This window comes from Gymnodraco acuticeps, unplaced genomic scaffold (genome assembly GCF_902827175.1).
Source record: "Gymnodraco acuticeps unplaced genomic scaffold, fGymAcu1.1, whole genome shotgun sequence".
Classification (NCBI taxonomy): domain Eukaryota; kingdom Metazoa; phylum Chordata; class Actinopteri; order Perciformes; family Bathydraconidae; genus Gymnodraco; species Gymnodraco acuticeps.
In genome coordinates this window covers 1621528-1640513 of record NW_022990295.1, presented here as the reverse complement: position 1 = coordinate 1640513, position 18986 = coordinate 1621528, and the positions used below count along the sequence as shown (strand labels likewise).

The window sequence follows — 18986 nt, the reverse complement described above, 5'->3', positions numbered from 1 at the left end:
AGACCTCAACAATGGAATTATGATCAGTGGAAATGGCCATGACATGGGACCTTTAAATGCATCAATCTGGTGCACTTTGAGCACAACATTAATTTATGGATACAGCTCTCAACACTCATATATAGAAAGCTGTATATTTTTCAATAATCAAAAAATCTTTAGAATATGATCACAACCAATAACAAATCATTTAAACTTGTTTATTCTTATTTTATGTTAATGGTAATCTGTGACGTTTCGCTCTCTCAAAAGTTGGGCCATTTTGTCATCATGCGCCATTGAGCAACTCTCATAGGAATGAATGAGGCCTCCCACGCTGTATCCAGTTCTTATTATACATCCATGACGGAGACACGCAGCTCTGCATAATCACCTGATGCTCCGCCCTCTGTTTAGCGAGCTGACCGGACAGCGCAAAATGCGTATATGAAGCGTCATGAACACAATAAATCATACCCTCGTGGGGGCGTGCTCATGTGATTGGCTTAGAATGAAGGAGACATCTGATTGGCTATAGATAGAAAAAATTACACATACGAATCGGTTGACCCAGAGCCATATAATAGGCTATATAGATGTATCAGGCCCGGTTCCAGAACAAAATGACTCAGAGTGCATCTGAGATTAGAGAGGGTGCTATTTTTACAAGTGGGGAGTGGACCTAACACCCTCTAGGGGGGTCCTCACCTCCTCTTGGGGGGTCCGGGGGCATGCTCCCCCGGGAAGATTTTTTTTTAATATTGAAGTTAAAAGCATCAATATGGTGCACTTTGAGAGCAACATTAAGAGATCTATGGATACATCTCAACACCCATATGAAACAGAACTGTAAACAGATTTACTTTTTCTTTATGGATATTTTCCAAATCACTCCTCTTTCAAACTGCATTCTTGTTTTACTCTCATATAGTATTTCATTTTTAGTGAGTGAGTTACTCAGATGAGTACCAGGAGACAGCGGTTGGTACTCTGGTACAGTTGTGGTGAAGGCATCTGACGTACTTGAACCGAAATGTCTACATGCATAGCAGAAGATGGCATCTTTTTCACATGAATATTCCAGCCAATCTCTGTTTTTAAACCATGAGCTGCAAAATGAGCGCCTTACCCCACTGTACAGGCGAGTTGGGTACTCGACTGTGGCCGCAGGTAGCGTATGTCCCCATGATCTGAACTGTTATTACCTGCAGTAGATGCAGTGTTACTGCTGGCGATAAGAGCTGGTTGTTTTAACCATTTTCTGATGTCCATCATTGACTATATTCTTCTTGTTAGTACTACAATTATTATTATTGTTATTATATATGTAATATTTTTCACTTTAGAATTTTTTTCACTTTTCGTTTTTCAAATGAGGGTGCATACCGACTCAACTGAGGGTGCAATGCACCCTTATGCACCCCCTTAGAACAGGGCCTGATATGTATATATATATATATATATATATATATACAGCCATCTATATGGCGCTGGGTTGACCGTCAGGGGAGTCTCAAAAAACCCACACACGAATGCACAGCGATCCATGCACAGAAAGCGGTTTGTGTTTGCAGGTTCAGGGGATTTGAACGGAAAACAAATAAGTGAGGATCAAAAATACATATGTAAAGTTTCTGTATTTGGATTTTATTTACATGTATATGAAACGGAACACATTTGTGTGTGCATTGAAAAACACAAGTGTGGATCCGGAAATACAAGTGTGAATCCTTTTGCGGATCATGAATTACAAGTTTGAATCCTTCTGTGTGCATGTCATGTGTGTATTATGAGACTGTTCTGAGCGGACCCATAGCTTTAACTTCAAAGCTCAGGATGTAGCTTACCCCTCTGCTCTCCAGTCATTTCAGTAGATGTAGTGCTCCTTCCTTCCCGAAGAGGCGCACCATCATCCGGCTGGCCTCTAAGTATCTCACCCGAGCCACGCACGTCTTTCTCAACTGCGCCTGCTAATATCCATTTTCTCCGACAATGGACGCGGGATTCTTCCGCGTAAGTTCTTGAAAAATGATTTCTAACCCTTTTTTGTCTTACTGCAAAGTTGCATGGAAGTATATTTCTTATTTAGAACAGTAGTATTGTGTATATAGGCGGAGGGCCATACAGTCAGACTGTAACGTTATGGTCAGGGCTACGTCTATCACCTGATGACGAACCATGTTGGGTTTCGTCAACAGTCGTGTTACAACTGGGCTAGTTCCAGGGTTTGCGTGCATTTGGCTTTACCCTAAAGTAGCATGTAATTGTGTCTTGCCTACACTGTATTTTACACATTAATATGCAGTTTTACACATTTGCAGGAAATAGTCGAACCACACTTGCTCGCTTGCTAGTTAATGATAATGTGTTAGCTCTGGCTAAAGATGGCGTCCGGGCGGTACATCCTTTCTGTCTCTAAGGGATAGTCACGACCATTTATGTTAGCTATAATAAATAGACGTACATATATCCTGCATTACAAAACTAATATGACTTGTGGTGTTCGGATTATATTAACGCTGTTGTTGGCCAAAATATCCCCCAGACAGTGGCTAACAAGCATGTTTGGTTGCCTTGGAGGATTAAGCAAGCTAACGATTAGCTTAGCTGGTGTTAGCTTAATCGTATCAATGTCATATCCGACTCAGTTTGATCGCTTACATTTAACATGGTACTGTTATCACATACATTATATTTATTAATAGTTAGGATAATATAATAATGTCATGTGTGAGCACATGTTTTCAAATCTGTGCTAACTTAACTGAAACTCGGTATTTAGGTTTGGGTGTCAGCACCCCTGTTTTGTTGAAGTGCAGGTGTTTGCTTTACGCTGACAAAATAACACGGAAGTTGCCTTTCAACTCGATTTACATCTTTTTTTAAAGCGAGTTTTAAGCATATGCGTGTAGATGTGATAACGATTTTCAACGTACACAAGCCAATTTGATTGTTCATTTTTCTTTAGGGTACAAGTGCGGAGCAAGACAACCGTTTCAGCAACAAGCAGAAGAAACTGCTGAAGCAGCTGAAGTTTGCAGAATGTCTGGACAAGAAGGTATAAGAGCATCAACACTTGTTATTTTACTATTGTGTCAGATGTAAAATCTGACACAATAGATTCACATTACCAAATCTGACATGTGGTAATGTCAGATTTCATTACCAAATAAACTTTTGCCTTCATCAAATGTATTGTCTTGTTAGGTTTTAGATGTGTTTCTGTCAGTCAATGTTGTTTAAAGAGATACATTTTTGATAGAAAAAACTGAAATGTAGACACTAGTCTTGAGTAATTTAACAGTCTTTTTCAGGCAATAATATACCGTCCAAGCTTCCTTTCATCCATGTTGTTTTTAATTGTTCTAATGGTATCGGCATCACTTTCAATGTGTTACTTCAGACGGGACAGAAAAATAGTTTAGAGATGTCCAAATGTCATGCTAATCACATCAATGGACGTGTTACCATTTCTATTAAACCGTCTCATACTATATGGAGTTGCACATTTAGAGTAACACATCTGTTGTACATTTTGATAAATACAACTAAAACATAAACACTGTAGTCTTGAGTCATTTATTCACTGATTGTCTTCTTGTTTCACCCATAGGTGGACATGACCAAAGTGAACCTGGAAGTCATCAAACCTTGGATAACTCAGCGAGTGACAGAAACTCTGGGATTCGAGGATGATGTCGTCATAGAGTTAATATTTAACCTGCTTGAGGAGAAGGTAATGTCTTAAATGTGTTTGTTTTGTTTCTTCAAAACTGTCATGAATTTGAGGGCAATGTTTAGTTAGTTAGAAGGAATACAAGCAAACCATTGCACATTTTGTTCAACTTGAAATTGAATGGGTAAAGTTACAATTGGTGTAAAACTGATTTATAATGACATAACTATGTTTTGATGTTATGTGACAAAGTGCCTTCATTCAGCAGTCTTCTAATGATGATGTGATTTATGATTTTAAAAGGCCTGAACCAATATGGATGTTATACCTTGCATCTGAAGTATAGCACCAACACCTAATTAGCTCTCTCCTGAGCCCAAAGTCACTGAGCCCAACTCTCCCTTCATGATGCAGTGTGTGGTTTGAGGTGAGTTATATGCAGGGATTACCAATATCATGTTAGTGAAAGAAACACCTAAACAATGCCATAATCATATTGCGTAGGTATCTGTAGTGCATCATTCAATGGCCCAATGTAATTGGAAATATAGGTTAAATTCAGGGAGGGTTTGCCACATAGAGAAAATGATTTCCTTTACATTCTTTAAAGAGTAACTTGAGTACTTTAACACCAAGCTAAAAAGTATTGTCTCACTGACCACCGCTGATTCAAAGTTTCACATCTGTTGGGGGTGGTCAAAAACTTTGTCTGGTGCACTTGTAACCACACCTTACAGTGATGTGAACACACCACAGGTGTATCTCTACATCAATGTAGGAGATGGAGAACCTCAATGACAGGAGGTCAACAAAAACAACATTTTTATTTGAGTGTGTTAAACCTCGGATAGCACCCATCTTCTGGGTTGTGTGTCATCAGATGTGTAACAGACAGCAGATTTTCAACAACACTCTTTTTCGGTATGAAGTTACTCTTTAAACTGGAAGACTATTGAGATATCTGTAATGGTCATGTTTTTGACCTTAAAACAATATTGTTTGCCAGTAGAGCTGTAATGCTAAGCCCCACTTATGTTAGGTATTTCATTTTGTAATACTAAACTGTGCTTCTTCTTTATTTCAAAGGCTTTTGCTACTAAGTAGAATTCAAGAGTTTTCTTTATTTAATCATAATGTGGAGCCCACTGATTAACCACTTATGCTTACTGGAATTGGTTATTTCACAGGTTAATTGGGGGGAAATAACCCAAGTAATTTACACAAAGTATCCTTCATTATTCTATCCCTAGGATTTCATCCCACAGTATACTTAAATGCAAATGTTGGTGTAAATGCAAATAACCCACATTAGTGACTTTTTTATTCTAACAAGATGCTAAAAAACACATTCATTTATTTATATATGACACCATCACTGCATACTTTTTTTTTATATCCTTCTATTTCATATTTTTGCTTGTCATAGCTTTTTGGGGGTGGGTTGGGCTGGAAAGCTAAGTGTAAGGGGTGTTGCGTAATGATAAGACAAGGAAATTGAATTGAAATTACGGCCTCTCAGAATAATTCTATCAGTTGTTGAAATAAAACTCCTTTTTTGTGTAACAATGTACTCATTATTGCTTGTTCGTCTCTTGCAATTTAGTGATATAACATTAAGCTCAAGGTGGTTGAGTCTCAAGCAGTAGGGAGGCGGAAGCAAGCCATGGGAGCTCCGTGCCCACTGATCCCACGGGACTCACTGAAGACACCGGAACTGTACTTGCAGTGTTGGGTTTTAATGCACTCTGTATTGTGGCTATTTGTTTAACTCCTGAAGTGTAGACTGTGGGGAGACCAGAGAGCAAGGGGTGGGTAGGGACACAGAAAGGTAAATTAAAGGGGATAATTCTGAGGAAATCAAATAATGGCAAACATTTTTTCTTGTATTATTGATTGTTTATTTGGGGAATAACAATCAGGAATTGGAATAACAGCAACATTGCATGCCGTTTTTATATCATTAGACATGTCTCCCCCTCAGCTAGCTCACATTCTCAGTTCAATGAGTTTGTGAGTATGATTTTAAATTAGTCACATTTATTTATATAGTCATGATTTGAGTAATACAGTAATGGTGATAACATAGTCCCAGGAATAGTCTAGTGAGGACTAGTAGGTCCTACCCCCGTCCTTGATTATGTTGCCCTTCCATTATTTCAATAGCCATATGTTTTTTTTTTCTCCTCCCTTCGTGTGTGTGTTACAGAATCCAGATAGCAAGATGATGCAGATCAACCTGACAGGCTTTCTGAATGGGAAGAACGCCCGGGAGTTCATGAGGGACCTGTGGCCCCTGCTGCTGAGTGCTCAGGAGAACATTGCTGGCATCCCCTCTGCTTTCCTGGAACAGAAGAAGGAGGAAATTAAACAGAGACAGGTAAGCTTCCCCCAATGCCAATTAGGCAACATTCTAGCTATCAGAAAGCTATAACTCTGCGGTTGACAGATACAAAAATACTTGTTATGGGTAAAAACAGCCATTGCAATTTCTTATACACTTTTGTTAAATGCTATAATAATTGGTATTGATATGTCATTTCAATCAATAGTCTGAGACAACATTAAATACATTATTTGGTTCCCAGATGTCAGTTATGTTATAAACATTGCAGGATAGACATTATTTATATACTTTAGGACAAATGTATGATTGTTTCCCCATGGTTCCATTTTTTGGTAGATTGAACAAGAGAAGCTAGCTACTCTGAAGAAAGTCGATGATGATAAGAAGGAAAAGGACATCAGAGACAGGGCTCAGTCAAAAAGCCCAAGAAGGTAATAAAAACACGTTTTAATATGGAGATCAGTGGGTGTACAAGTGCATTTATCACCAAAAACGTATTCAGTTTGCATCGTCCTATGTCTAGGAGGAAATCAAGGTCACCGTCACCACGGCGAAGGTCGCCAGTGAAGCGTGAAAGAAAACGCAGTGCCTCTCGCTCGCCGAGACGCAAACCCAGTCCAGTCACCAGCAGCTCCCCCCCTCCACCCCTGATGCAGCTGCCAGCCAAACCTGTGGAGCAGCTTGTGGAGCCGGATGCATTAGAAGGAGCCCTGCCAGAGCCGGCCATCCAAGAAACTCCTTCCACATGGTGTGTAGAAAACTTAAATGTACCATTATTGCTAGGGATGCTCCGATCGATCGGTCACCGATCGAAATCGGCCGATACTAACTCTCTACCGATCGATCGGTGCTCTCTATAAATGCCGATCGTATGATGTAAAATACATGACACTTTTCTCTGTGCGAGGCAAAACAAGCTCGCCAAAATGGCTTCACCAGTAGTTATAAATATATTTATTCTTCACTGTCGGGTCACTCATTACTGGATCAGCGAGCTGCATGAGACGATACTGACGGGCTGTCAGGAGAGAGACAGAGAGAGGAAAGAAGAGCGCTTCCGCTCATTTCTCCCTTGTTATTATCCAAAGTGAATGTAAACTTGAATAATGTACATAATTTGAATGTAATAATTAAGTTGGTTAAAGTTAAGTTAAAGCCTTTTATTGTCATTATACACAGAGTATAACAAGATTCAGAGTGCAACTCTGTCCCGGTGTGCAAAAAATACAGACATAACACTAAAAAACACGGCAATAGGACAGACAACATCCTATTGCCGTGTTTTTTTTTAGTGTTATGTATGTGTTGTTTGTGGAAGCTCCAGGGAATGAGCCGCCCCATTAACTGAGTTTTAAATCTTCCATTTAGGCCCCGCCCACTCGATCGGATCGGTATCGGCCGATACTGATTCCAGCGATCGGAGCATCCCTCATTATTGCCATGCATTTAAAGTCAAACTTAATTGTTCCAAGTTTTAGGTTCAAATCCACTTTAGTTTTAATTTTTTTAATAGATCTTCTTGTTTTGCAAGTTTATTTTCCATTTGTATTCATCAATACGTATTTTAGTTTAGCTTGATGACAGGTTATAACAAATAACCTTAAGGGTAACATAAAAATGTAAACTTCTTTCTCTGACTTGTAGTGACACAGTTGTGGAGGTGGTAAAACCAGACCCAGTTACTGAAGTCAAAGAATCTTCGCCAGAGAAGCCTCTCAAGAAAGAGGAAAGGCCCAAGTCCCGGGACAGGGAGAAGGACAGCAGGAGGGACAGACCTCACCACCGCTCTCGTTCTCATTCCCGCAACCGCAGGCGACGCTCCCGCTCTAGGTAATTCCCAACACTCGCATCACATTTTTATGGTTCTTCAAAAGTTATTTAACATAGAACATTTTGTAAGCTTACCTTCCACCATACCCCACTGCAGATCCTACTCTCCTCGTAGAAGACCAAGTCCCAGGAGGAGGATGTCTCCTCGTCGTAGGAGCCCCCCCAGGCGTGGCCCCCCTGGCAACAGAAACAGACATAGACGGTCCCCAGTCCGCAGGTCAGCGCCACATCCTTCAAAATACTTTATTTAATTAAATATACTTTATATTATATTGGTTACTACAAGTGACCCTACAGAGGATGTTGGACCATCTTTCCTCAGTTGAGAATACATTTTGAATATGCTAATGTCTGTGTCCTGCAGGAGGCGCTCACGCTCTGCTTCATCTTCTGGCAGCAGCTCCTCCAACTCTCGCTCTCCTAAAAAAGCAATGAAGAGAATATCCAACTCCCCACCCAGAAAGGGGGTCCATCATCCTGAAAAAGCCATCAGCCCCGCCGGGAAGGACAGGCGGTCACCATCTCCTCGGGCCAGAAGAGGCCGAGGCTCTGCGTCACCAGCCAGGCCGTCTGGTATGATCTTTAGCCGTTGGTTCTTTCCTCGCCATAATTATGAACTCTTTGTCTCATACTGCCTATCCCATGACTCTTTCAGTTCCCTGACTATTTCTGTTTAGTTATACATTTTCCTCATTAGTTAAAATGTTGTGATGATAACATTCCTTTGGTACTGAGGTCACAGAGAGACACATATAAGTATTGTGCATTTGAAGTGTTCATGGCTTTAGGAATGGATATCAAAATTGCATGTATAATTCTTGGTGTCTTTTTTTTTTTTTAGGTTTAAAGCAAAAACAAAGGGGAAGGAATGATTCTCCGTCTGATAATGCCAAGCCCAGACCTTCTGAAGGCTCTGACTCAGGTAAGCGTTATATTATGTCTGTTTAAGGAACTGTATGGGCCTTTTGCCTCATGCCAAAAACGTTTTTGATGACTGCTGTCTGGAGTTCTGTCATTTTTTTTGGCTCAGTCCACTTGCCCCGGTTTTCAGCAGTAAGGGGCATAATGTCACACAGCGATGGGGAAGGTTAAGTATATCAATGCCCAAGGACCTCATTACAGTGATCACATTTATTAAGCTGCTTTGATAAATGGGATCCCACTTAAGAGTACAAACAAAGGAAACAAAATCTATGACTTGACATGAAGGACAATAGTAGTTTTTAGTCAAATTGCACTATGCCATTTAAAACCCTAAACTCAAGCCACAGGCATATACATATTTTTCTATATTATCTTAATTCGCCATGGCAGTTTTTTTACTGGTTCTCTGACACTGATGAGACACTCAATGCTCTACATTTCAGAAGAGGATAAAAATGACAAAGAGGCAACAGCAGATTCGGTGCAGCAGCGACGTCAGTATCGCAGGCAGAACCGACAGACATCTTCAGGTTAAAAGCGTTTTTATCCCCGTTCCTCTCCCATACCCAACACCTCTCTTAGGGCTTTCACACCAACGCGATTCCCGTTCTAGCTCCGTGCTAGAGTTGGTTCGGAACCGGTTTTATTTTCAGCCCCCTTTTTGTTCACACCGCCCAGAGCCTGACTGGTGCTGCTGCGTCATAACGTCACCGCTTACGGCGCTCACTACAACAACAACAATGGGGGACTGTGTCGTGTTGCTTTTAATCAGACAAAGCCAGATTAAATTAAATAACGACTTCTCCAACCTTATACTTTTCTCCAGAGTGCCGTGGTTCATTGTTTATGAATGTGTTTCAGCGGCATTTGCCGACCGCTGCAGTGCTGCTCTTCCACGGGGGTTTATTCTCCCGTTAGCTCCGGGTTAGCTCACACGGCAGCGGCCGATGTAAAGTATTCACTGTCTGACTGTCACACAAGCAGCTGATACATATCCCCAGTTCCCCATAAGTGAATGTGTCAGTCTGAATTGACGCTGTTGGCATCACAACACTGTTATTAAAGTTTCTCTGGTATAAAATGGGTGATGTTAGCATAGCAACCGAAGCTAAACTGACTATCTTGACTACTTGTTGCTATCCTATTGTGGTATAAGCCGGCACATTTTACCAGCATATTTTTCATTATGATTCTACTGATAGTCGGATATGACAACCTGTGCAGCTCATGTATTGATTCCATCCGATAGCTGCTATAATACAAAACAAAATGTCTGCCTCTCTCCACAATGATCAATAACAGTGAACGGATGCCCGGTTAGTGTTGCCTGACTTTATAAAGTGTTTTATTTATTTTTACGTGTGTGTGGTTGCGTTCTAGTCACTTTGCTCAGCACTACCGCTTGTTACAACTTTTATTTGCCGTACTCGCCTTGTTCGACGTAAGCGTGACGTATGCGGTTCTTGCTTCTAGACCGAAACATTTTTGGTGCTTGAAACGAACCGGATTCCGGAGCTTAGAGGCGGCTCCGCTGCGGTGTGAACAGGAAAAACCGGTGTTTTTCAGGCTCTAGTTCCGAACTGGCCCTGGAACCGCGTTTGTGTGAAAGCCCCATCTGACAAAGGCTCTGTCCATGTCATCTTGCACTCATCGTCTCATGGACTTTTGCAGCCGTGCCCCCTTTTTTTCCCCTCACTTCATACAGTTATGGCTACAATTAAACAGTTGTTGATGTCCTTTGTCTGTTTGGTTTTAGATTCAGGATCTTCTTCCTCTGAAAACGAGGGGCCCAAGCGGCCGACAGCAGGGCCGGGAGCCAAAAACGGGGATGTGAGGAGGAGACGCAGCCGAACACCGTCACCACGGAGGAGACACAGAGATGCCTCCCCAAGGTAAGACAACGTTTTTGTACATTTTTATCAAAATGTTTGAACTAATTGTTGAATCAAATGTTTTTAAGTTGCCCATGTTCAGCGTTGTCCACATGTATAACATTTTGTTTGCGTTTGTACTCCTTCAGGAAAAGACGCTCTCCATCTCCTCCACGCAGACGGCGCTCCCCGTCTCCCCCACGACGTCGCAGATCTCCTTCTCCTCCTAGACGAAGGTATGTGCAGCTTTATATCATATCTAGAGCTTTAATTTGTCAAATTATTTTTACGGGTTTAAAAAATAAAGTGTAACAATTACATTTGTTCCTACCCAGGTCCCCTTCCCCGCCTCCCCGTCGTCGTTCTCCATCCCCCAGACGATATTCTCCCCCTATCCAGCGTCGCTACAGCCCCTCACCTTTGCCCCCACAGAAGAGGAAAATGTCTAGCTCTCCCCCAAAGCGCTCTTCTCCAGGGGCCAAGCGACGCCCCTCCAGGTCCCCCAAGCGCAGAAACTCCCCTCCTCAAAGGAGACGCATGTCTCCATCCTCATCTCCACCCAGACACAGGAGGAGCCCCATGTTGCCTTCTGCTCGACTAAGCAGGGACCCACGATCCCCTGTGGCAGCAGCTGGCCGCCTCTCCCCGTCCCCCGCAACCCGCGGTCGCCCTGTTCGGTGTTCCACCAGTCCTCAGGGACGTTTTGAAAACTCCAGTGCATCTCCATCTAACCCGCGGAGGCAGCAGTCCCCAACACACAGCGGCAAACCCATCCGCCGAGTGTCCCGCACCCCAGAGCCACGCAACAACAAGAGGTAACATTGAATTTATTTTTCAATATTTATTTATTCAGAATACTGCTGTTCTATCTCTTTGTACTATATAGCATGTATTGTGCATGGCCCTGCAACCCTTTTTAAATCTTCCCTTTTTTTTCTTCTCCCAAGACCCTCTCCGAGCCCCCAGCCCATGAGGAGAGCAGCCTCCAGATCTGTTTCCCCTCAACCAGCAGCTCTGAAACGTCCCGTCCCTGCATCTGCCTCCCCCTCACCCTCCCGCTCTGCCAGTGGGTCTCCACCACCAGCAAAGAAAGCCAGCAGTGGTTCCGGCAGCCAATCCCCAAGCAAGGTTTGATATTTTAGCTTATTTACTTATATGGTTGTCTGTTTGGCTGTGCATATATATATAGACATATATTTCTGGTTTATAACTTGAGTATTGAATATTAAACATATTCTAAGTTTACTCAAGGACGATTGCATTTAGTAAAAAAAACAACTATTAAATGTGTTTTAGTTCTTATTGGAGAAGTTAAGTATGCAGATACGTTACGATGTGTACTCTGGTTATATTAGCTCTCATTATCTCTTTCTTATCGTTTGTGGTGTTTTTAGTAGCACTGTTCACCTTTAAATACTTGTAACCTTTTCATTGCAGAATTCCGATGTTGATGGCAGTGGAAAGAAGAAGAAAAAGAAGAAGGAAAAGAAACACAAGAAAGAGAAGAAACACAAGAAGCACAAGAAGCATAAGAAGGAGAAGAGTAATAGTGCTGTGACCGGTGATGCACATGAAAACCACGGCGCGGAGGACGGAGAGTCAAGAAAGGTGATGTCTAGTTTCTTTGTTTTTTAGCTTTCCAGGCCTATTGCTCAACGGGACAGATATAACCAACATTCTGTGTTTGTGTCCAAGTGGCTAGTGGAGTTGCGTGTATTTCATGCTGTTTTCCGTTTAGGAATCAGATAGTGAAGTAGAGGACAGCTTGGCCGACCTGGAGAAGCACCTAAGAGAGAAAGCCCTACGATCCATGAGGAAGGCCCAGCTGTCTCCATCCCAGATGTCCTGAAAACGACTGGCTTTCTCACTTTTTCCACTCACTCTTGATGTTTGTCATCAACCTGGTTCAGCTTTAGAATGTACAAATTGTTAAATCTTGAGTCTTTTTTTGTTTTCTTTTTACTGGTTTGGTACATTCTGAAGAGTGTGTTTTCATTAAGAGCTTGATTTGTCAGTTAGTGTATTATCTTAACTGTGATGAAGCCTGTGTTGTCCATCATTTTAAATTGTTGAGCAGGGTAACGGTTTGAGTTAACAGGTTTAAGATGTTTACCGCAGCATACAATAGATTCCATATGAGAAATGATTGCATGTGCAGTGATCGTCTCTGAAGTGCATGACCCACTGAGCTTATGGAGTGTAGAGTAAAACCAACATACAGTAACATACTGTTACCAATGCCTCTTATTAGTGGAACAGTTGCACAGCTGTGTGAACTATCAGAGGCCCTAACAGAATGTCTTGTCCCATATAGTAACTTAAAGGAAGTGTTTAGCATTGTTTAACCTGCTTTTTTTTTTCTGACTTTGAAATTGTCTTGTTTTAAGACTACAACAATCTAATGTGACATGGAGTATGCTTTAATTTTTCTAAAATAATTAATATGCAATTTTATGTTGACACCCTTCCAACACGCTGTGGGACTGCTCTATGATTTGTATTTAGTACCCCTGGCTCTTGTCATCTTGTCCTCCTTTCAGAATTAAAACCTTTTTATAGGACGTGTGCTTTCCTTAATTGTGAGATTTTTTTTTTGTCATTTCTGTTTTGGATGGGATCTGTGAAAACTGACTGATTTTATTGAGATAATTAATGAAAAATGCAAAGGTTAAAGGCTTGGGATCCCACTTGTCTATTGGTTATCCTGAAGTCTATGGTTGGGATGTTGCCTTGACTGCAATGAGACCAATGATGATCCAATGGACCTGCAAAGTCAAAAACCTACCACTGCTGCCTGTTTCAACAGTTAAACAAAATGAATGCTAGTTTAGGCGAAGTATGAATATCCCGCAGCCGACCTAAAATAGTTTCTTTATATTTGTTCTTGTCAGTGAAAGTATATCTCTGAATGTTGTTAAATTGTAATGGCAAATAGCTTGTGACTTTGTCGAAATAAATGGTTAAAGGTGGGGTAGGTAATTTTGGAGAAACCGGCTCGAGTGCGCTAGAATTTGAAAATACACAGCCAGAAGAAATCTGCCACTTCCTTACAGAGCCCCTCCTTCAACACACGAACGCGCACATGACCAATGAGGGCACGAGATAAGTTTGTGCACAGATTGAAGGCTGACAGGCAGGTAGGCCATCCAGTTACTTTAGCCGGGCCGGCTCAGATGATTGGTCGTGCTTTTTACAGTACTACTGCTTCCACAGATGACTTTTTTTAATGGATTTTTTGTCAAAGCACTTCAGATATTCATTGCTATCGGGATGTTAAGAGCATTCCATGGAATATAACAAAAAGTGTATCTCGAGCCGGTTTCTCAAATGTACCTACTCCACCTTTAAGTAAGTTAAAAATAGGGCACGTAAAAATGCAAATTCAAGTAGAGACATTACAAATAAACATTTGTTAAAATAACTGATCTACCAAAAATAATGCAACACCAGTTTAAAGTTAATTCCCTCGAGCGCCCACAAATATATACGGAAAATAAATAACTTTATTTTTTCCATTCGAACCATTCCAATAAATACGTACATTAAATGGAAAACCCCACGGGGAAGTTAGTGGTTGTTGGAAAATAAAAACGTTTGTATTTCTTGACAAAAGACAGTTCTGGAAAAATTAAGTGACCACTGCAAACTTTTCTTAAATCTCAATTTCTACATGTGTGGCAGACATTCCACAGTGTCTGTTGAATTCCAACACAGGTTGTCAGTTGGTTTTAGAATAACATTTAAAAAAAAAAAATCATTTTACTCAAACACATAGCTATAAATAATAAAACCAGAGAGCAGTGGTCTCAGTTTTCTGCTCTACATCTCCTCCCAACAAGAACCCTCAGACCCTCCCACTTGTCTGTGTGAGCGCCTCGGATGACATCACCGCTTTAAATATTCCCGTTGCTTCTTCTTCCCTCCCGCCTCCTCATCACACTCCAGCATAGCCGCGCGCCTCTACGATGTGTTTGTAGCCCAGCGTGATTAAAGTCATACCGTAATATTAAAAATAGTTGTGTATCTGGCTTTCACCACTGCCTCCTCGTCCGTTTGGCTTAACAGACTCTTGTGTTCCCAGCACCGGGTCCTCCTCGGGGAGAAAACGCGCCTACTTGGGCTCCAGTGCGGAAAAAAAGAAAGAAGAGGTGGACAACAGGACTGAGCTAAGTCGGGCGTGGTAGCAAGAAAAAACTCATCTTTGTTAGCAAAAACTTCCGAAAGAAGCACCATAATGTCGCTGTCGGTACCGCAGAACGGAGTAAAGTCAGACGACGAGCCCGTTATCGAGCTGTTTGTGAAGGTAAGACCGAGCACACGTCTCTTCGAGAAGTTTTTCATTTTGAGTGACTTTGATAAACACACATCAGTGCATTGTGATGAGAGCTGTATTCTGCGCACTATTACTGGTTTTACGTGGCTAAATCCTCTTAAACTAGCTATACGTTGCTAATTCATTTACGACGTTTGCTACATGTGGCACTAACGCTAGAACAATATGTCGCATTGAGTTTAATTGTATTTATCCACAACCCTCCGTGGCCATGTGTCACAGGCAGAGCGGATGCAGCTTTCCTCCCATCGTGGGGAAAATGCTGCCATGCTGACAACACGGCGCTAATCCTTTCACAAAAGCTCCGTAACAGCAGATTAAACACCGTAACATGCAGTGGAAATTCATGCTTAACACTTAGATTATTATAGTGATGGATTGTGTTGGACGTGCATATAATCTATTCATGGTTACTAGGGTCATTGAATATGTCGTTAGTTGTTTTGGGAAACACTGTCTGCCATCAGAGATCTGTGTAAAATAGACTACTTTGGTTATTCAAAGTTATCCAAGGTTATCTCACTGTTAAGGCAACAGTATGAAAGATAGGTGTGTGCTATTTTTTTTACTGTTGGACTAGGTTGCAGGCATGTGTCATCAGTGGTGTTTGTTTCTGACACTGGTTGTTATTTAATGTAACAACTGTTTATGCTGCTTTTACATTTAGATTATGATAATTTATCAAGGAGCTTTTGATAATGCTTGTTTTATGTCTGTTTGTTTCTTGATTTACAAATATTGTATCACATTTACATTTTCCATAATTTGCCAGGGAATGAGAAATAGGGAAAAATGGGCTTCCAAAGGGCCTTTCCCCAGGCAACACATCACAACATCATTAACCATTTGTATGAAGCTATCAGTAATTTCAATTAACTTAACCACACTTTTTCCATGGCTTATACATCTGCATCTACTGGTGAGGGATGGTGGAGGGTTGTGTACGGCTGTTTTTCCTTTTCTTCAGCTCAGCGTCATAGGGCGGGAAAATGGCAGAGTGAAGGAAAAAGGGGGAGCATGTGGCTGGGACAGGCAGGGACTTATGGGGTCTTGGCTGGGAGAGGGCGTGTTGAAGCGGTGTGTCACTGACCCAGAGAGTGAACTCTTTAATGGTGACAGTTGAGAAATACAATCACACTTGTGAAAGACACAGATGAGAATAAAATACTTGTGGAAAGTCTAATTAAAACAATAATTATCTGCAAATGGAAACAGGCATTTGTAACCTGGTGCAAACTCACTCTGGGTTACAAGTTTTGCACTTTGGTTGCCTTAAATGAGTCCTCTTGTTTTGTTAGATTCAGTAGAAAACTCACTTGTTTTGTTCCTAGTGCTCTCTTTAATGCAGGGCTTTGTAGTAAGGGACTTCACGAGGCTGAGCAGCTTTGCAGGCCCTTTGCTGAAGCTGCAGAATAAATGGACTCCAACTGGCTCAGCACCATTTCTCCAAACTACCCCTCAGCCTACAGGAGAGGTTACATCATCCTGAAAGGTTTACACATGTGGCAAACTCTTCCCCCTCCCTCCCTCCCTCCCTCCCTCCTTGGCCTGTGTAGCTTGAAGTTTCTTTTTATCGTGTGTAGGAAAGCCTTTTGTGTGTTTCTCTTTGGTCCCTTGCATGGCACTGTGTTGCGTGCCAACATCTGCCATGTCCACATCTATTATTGCGGCCGTTGTTCTCACTGTGCTGCGTTAAACACAGTCATGTGAGACAATGGCAGACATGCAGGTTGCCATAGACACACTTCTTGGAGCAGGGCCTCTGGGAACAGCTGATAACGAACTGTGTGTGCTCTCCACACACAGCGGTGTCAGATCTGTTAGGGCGCCGCCATGTGAAAGCTGACTAATTGAACTTCGAGATCATGAGTTGCTGCTGTGTCTGTAAAAAGACAACACTGATACTCATTCAAAGTAGCTGACGTTCCCAGTTTGGAGATACTTTGATGATCTTGCAGCTTTTCTACCTGTGGTGTTTATAGCTACGGTTGTCACATTGCTATGGCAACACTTTACGTTGTGCTCATCTATGAGGGCGTGACGTTTGTCATTGTCAGTTTCTATTGCTCTCGATTGCAAATAAGCATCGTATAATGACTTTGTGAGTATGAGGATCAACCCTTGACCCTCATCACGCTGCAGCAGATTAGATATTGTTTTGCACACATGAGCAATAGCTTCTGCCATTTCCCAGAGTCCACCCATGTCTGTCTAACATCCACACGTCACATGGCTAAAGGGATATGAAACCCTACATCTGATGTATTTATGTGCTGTGATAGCTAGAACAAGTATTACTCTGCCACAAAGGGACATTGTTTGTAGTATTTGAACTAAGAATTCTAAAGATCTTTTTTTTTATATGACTATTAAATTAATTGCTCACTTTTTTTGATAAAAGATGAATCACTTCAAGTAGTTTTTGAAGAAGAAAAGTGTAAAATTCTGCAACTCCTGGTTTGTTTCTTTGTACCAATTTTTCAAGTCCTGGAAAAAATAGACATTGGAGTACCTAATCTTGGCTTTCAGGAAGCGCTGACTGACATTTTTCACCGTATTTATAACTTTATATAGAACAAACAACAAAGCAATTAATCAAGAAAACAAACAACGGATACAACGTCAATGAAGATAATTTGCAGCTCTATCCTCTTACAAACTGAGTTCCATCCTTATTAATTGCAGCACGGTCTGATTGATTCAGGGATCCTCTCATAACTTAGCAGTGTTTCCCACAGATCTGAAATATACTAGGGGGGGTTGAGGTGACGTGCAACAACATTAACCTTTCTGTTGGTCGCTTGTTAGCAGACCCTTCACGTGATGGCAGAGCGAACAGGTACAGTGATAGCTCTATAGTTTAAATCTACTATCCACAAATAACCATATGGACATGGGTTACTATTTAAAAAAAAAAAATTGGTAAATGTATTTAGGAACCTATCAATGTGATTTTTAGTGGGGGTGGACCTCAAATCCTCTAGGGGGGTCTGGGGGCATGCCCCCCCGGTAAGATTTATTTATTTATTTTGGAGTTAAATGCATCAATCTGGTGCACTTTGAGGGGCAAATAAAGAGAGATCTATGGGAACACCTTTATGAAACAGAATTGTATACATTTCAAAAATCATAAGAACATGGCCATAACCAATAACATCCCATTTCTAATATGAAAAAACACTGAAAGTTGTTTATTTATTTATTTTTGGTTCATTTATAGTTGTGAGTGTGTCTGTGCTCCTGAACCAGCCTCTCCTGTCTCCCTCCTCTCCTCCTGCTCCTCTGTGAGGCAGCAGCAAAGACTAGTTTTAGCTCTCAACAAGTTTTAAAAGTGTATCTTTCCTTTTTTCACCTAGTTAACTTTTTATTTATTTATTCATGCATATTTTACTAATCACTACCCCCTCAAATGGAAATATGTGTTTAAATAAATGGTGACCAAACCGTTTGAGACCCACTGAGAACTTAGACTAAGTTAACTATCTAAACACTCAGAGTCCTTCACCTCACCTGAGCGTAGAGCGAGTGATCATTGAAATAAATAAATGGATTGGATTGTCCACAAGTTAATCGATCGCAGATGGCATCGTGGTCATGAGAAAAAAATTATATTAATAAAAAAAACTAAATGGGTCGCGAAATATACTTGGGCGGCCGTTAATATACCTGGGCGGCCCGTCCATGTAAAGTCTGTGTGGGAAACCCTGCTTAGGTAATTGTCTTGTGTTACTTTCATTGTTCTTAATGTGCATGATTCTCATTGAATCACTACGATTTTGCTTCTGTTTTCATTCAGCTTCTCCCAGTTTTACAAAGTGAGTCATTTTCCACAAGCATATGACCTGACGGTACGAGCAGAATACAGATGAGTCAAGAGAAACAGACAGGCTCTACTTGTGTATGCTTCTGTTAGCTGCAAGTGTGCCAAAGTCACGCTACCGGTTACAAAACCTTCTGCTGCCTCCAGACTTCGATCGTCTTGCTGCCAGCAGTAACAACAGAGTCAGTACACAAGTGCTTTTAAGTCTG

The 18986-nt window shown here is 41.4% G+C and overlaps 2 protein-coding genes across 9 annotated transcripts in view; both read left to right on the top strand.

The window, feature by feature from the left end:
• Window positions 1-1778: 1778 nt before the first annotated feature.
• srrm1 (serine/arginine repetitive matrix 1) lies at window positions 1779-13201 on the top strand. 8 transcript variants are annotated; one of them, XM_034222209.1, is made up of 17 exons: window positions 1779-1992; window positions 2948-3037; window positions 3593-3715; window positions 5862-6032; window positions 6336-6430; window positions 6523-6747; window positions 7644-7829; window positions 7927-8046; window positions 8194-8402; window positions 8671-8751; window positions 9197-9283; window positions 10510-10645; window positions 10774-10860; window positions 10960-11439; window positions 11572-11752; window positions 12062-12232; window positions 12363-13201. In XM_034222209.1, the coding sequence occupies exons 1-17, from the start codon at window positions 1972-1974 to the stop codon at window positions 12471-12473; spliced, it is 2574 nt and encodes an 857-aa protein (XP_034078100.1). In that variant the 5' UTR covers window positions 1779-1971; the 3' UTR covers window positions 12474-13201. The 8 variants fall into 8 exon arrangements, with proteins under 8 accessions (XP_034078100.1, XP_034078104.1, XP_034078103.1 ...); XM_034222213.1 differs by having other exon boundaries at window positions 6502-6747; window positions 8230-8402; window positions 9200-9283; XM_034222212.1 differs by having other exon boundaries at window positions 6502-6747; window positions 8230-8402.
• A 1326-nt stretch (window positions 13202-14527) lies between these two features.
• clic4 (chloride intracellular channel 4) overlaps window positions 14528-18986 on the top strand; it is a 29248-nt gene continuing 24789 nt past the window's right edge. Inside the window, 1 exon segment of the mRNA XM_034222301.1 lies at window positions 14528-14927. Coding sequence (XP_034078192.1) covers window positions 14859-14927 — 69 coding nt within the window. The 5' untranslated portion in view covers window positions 14528-14858.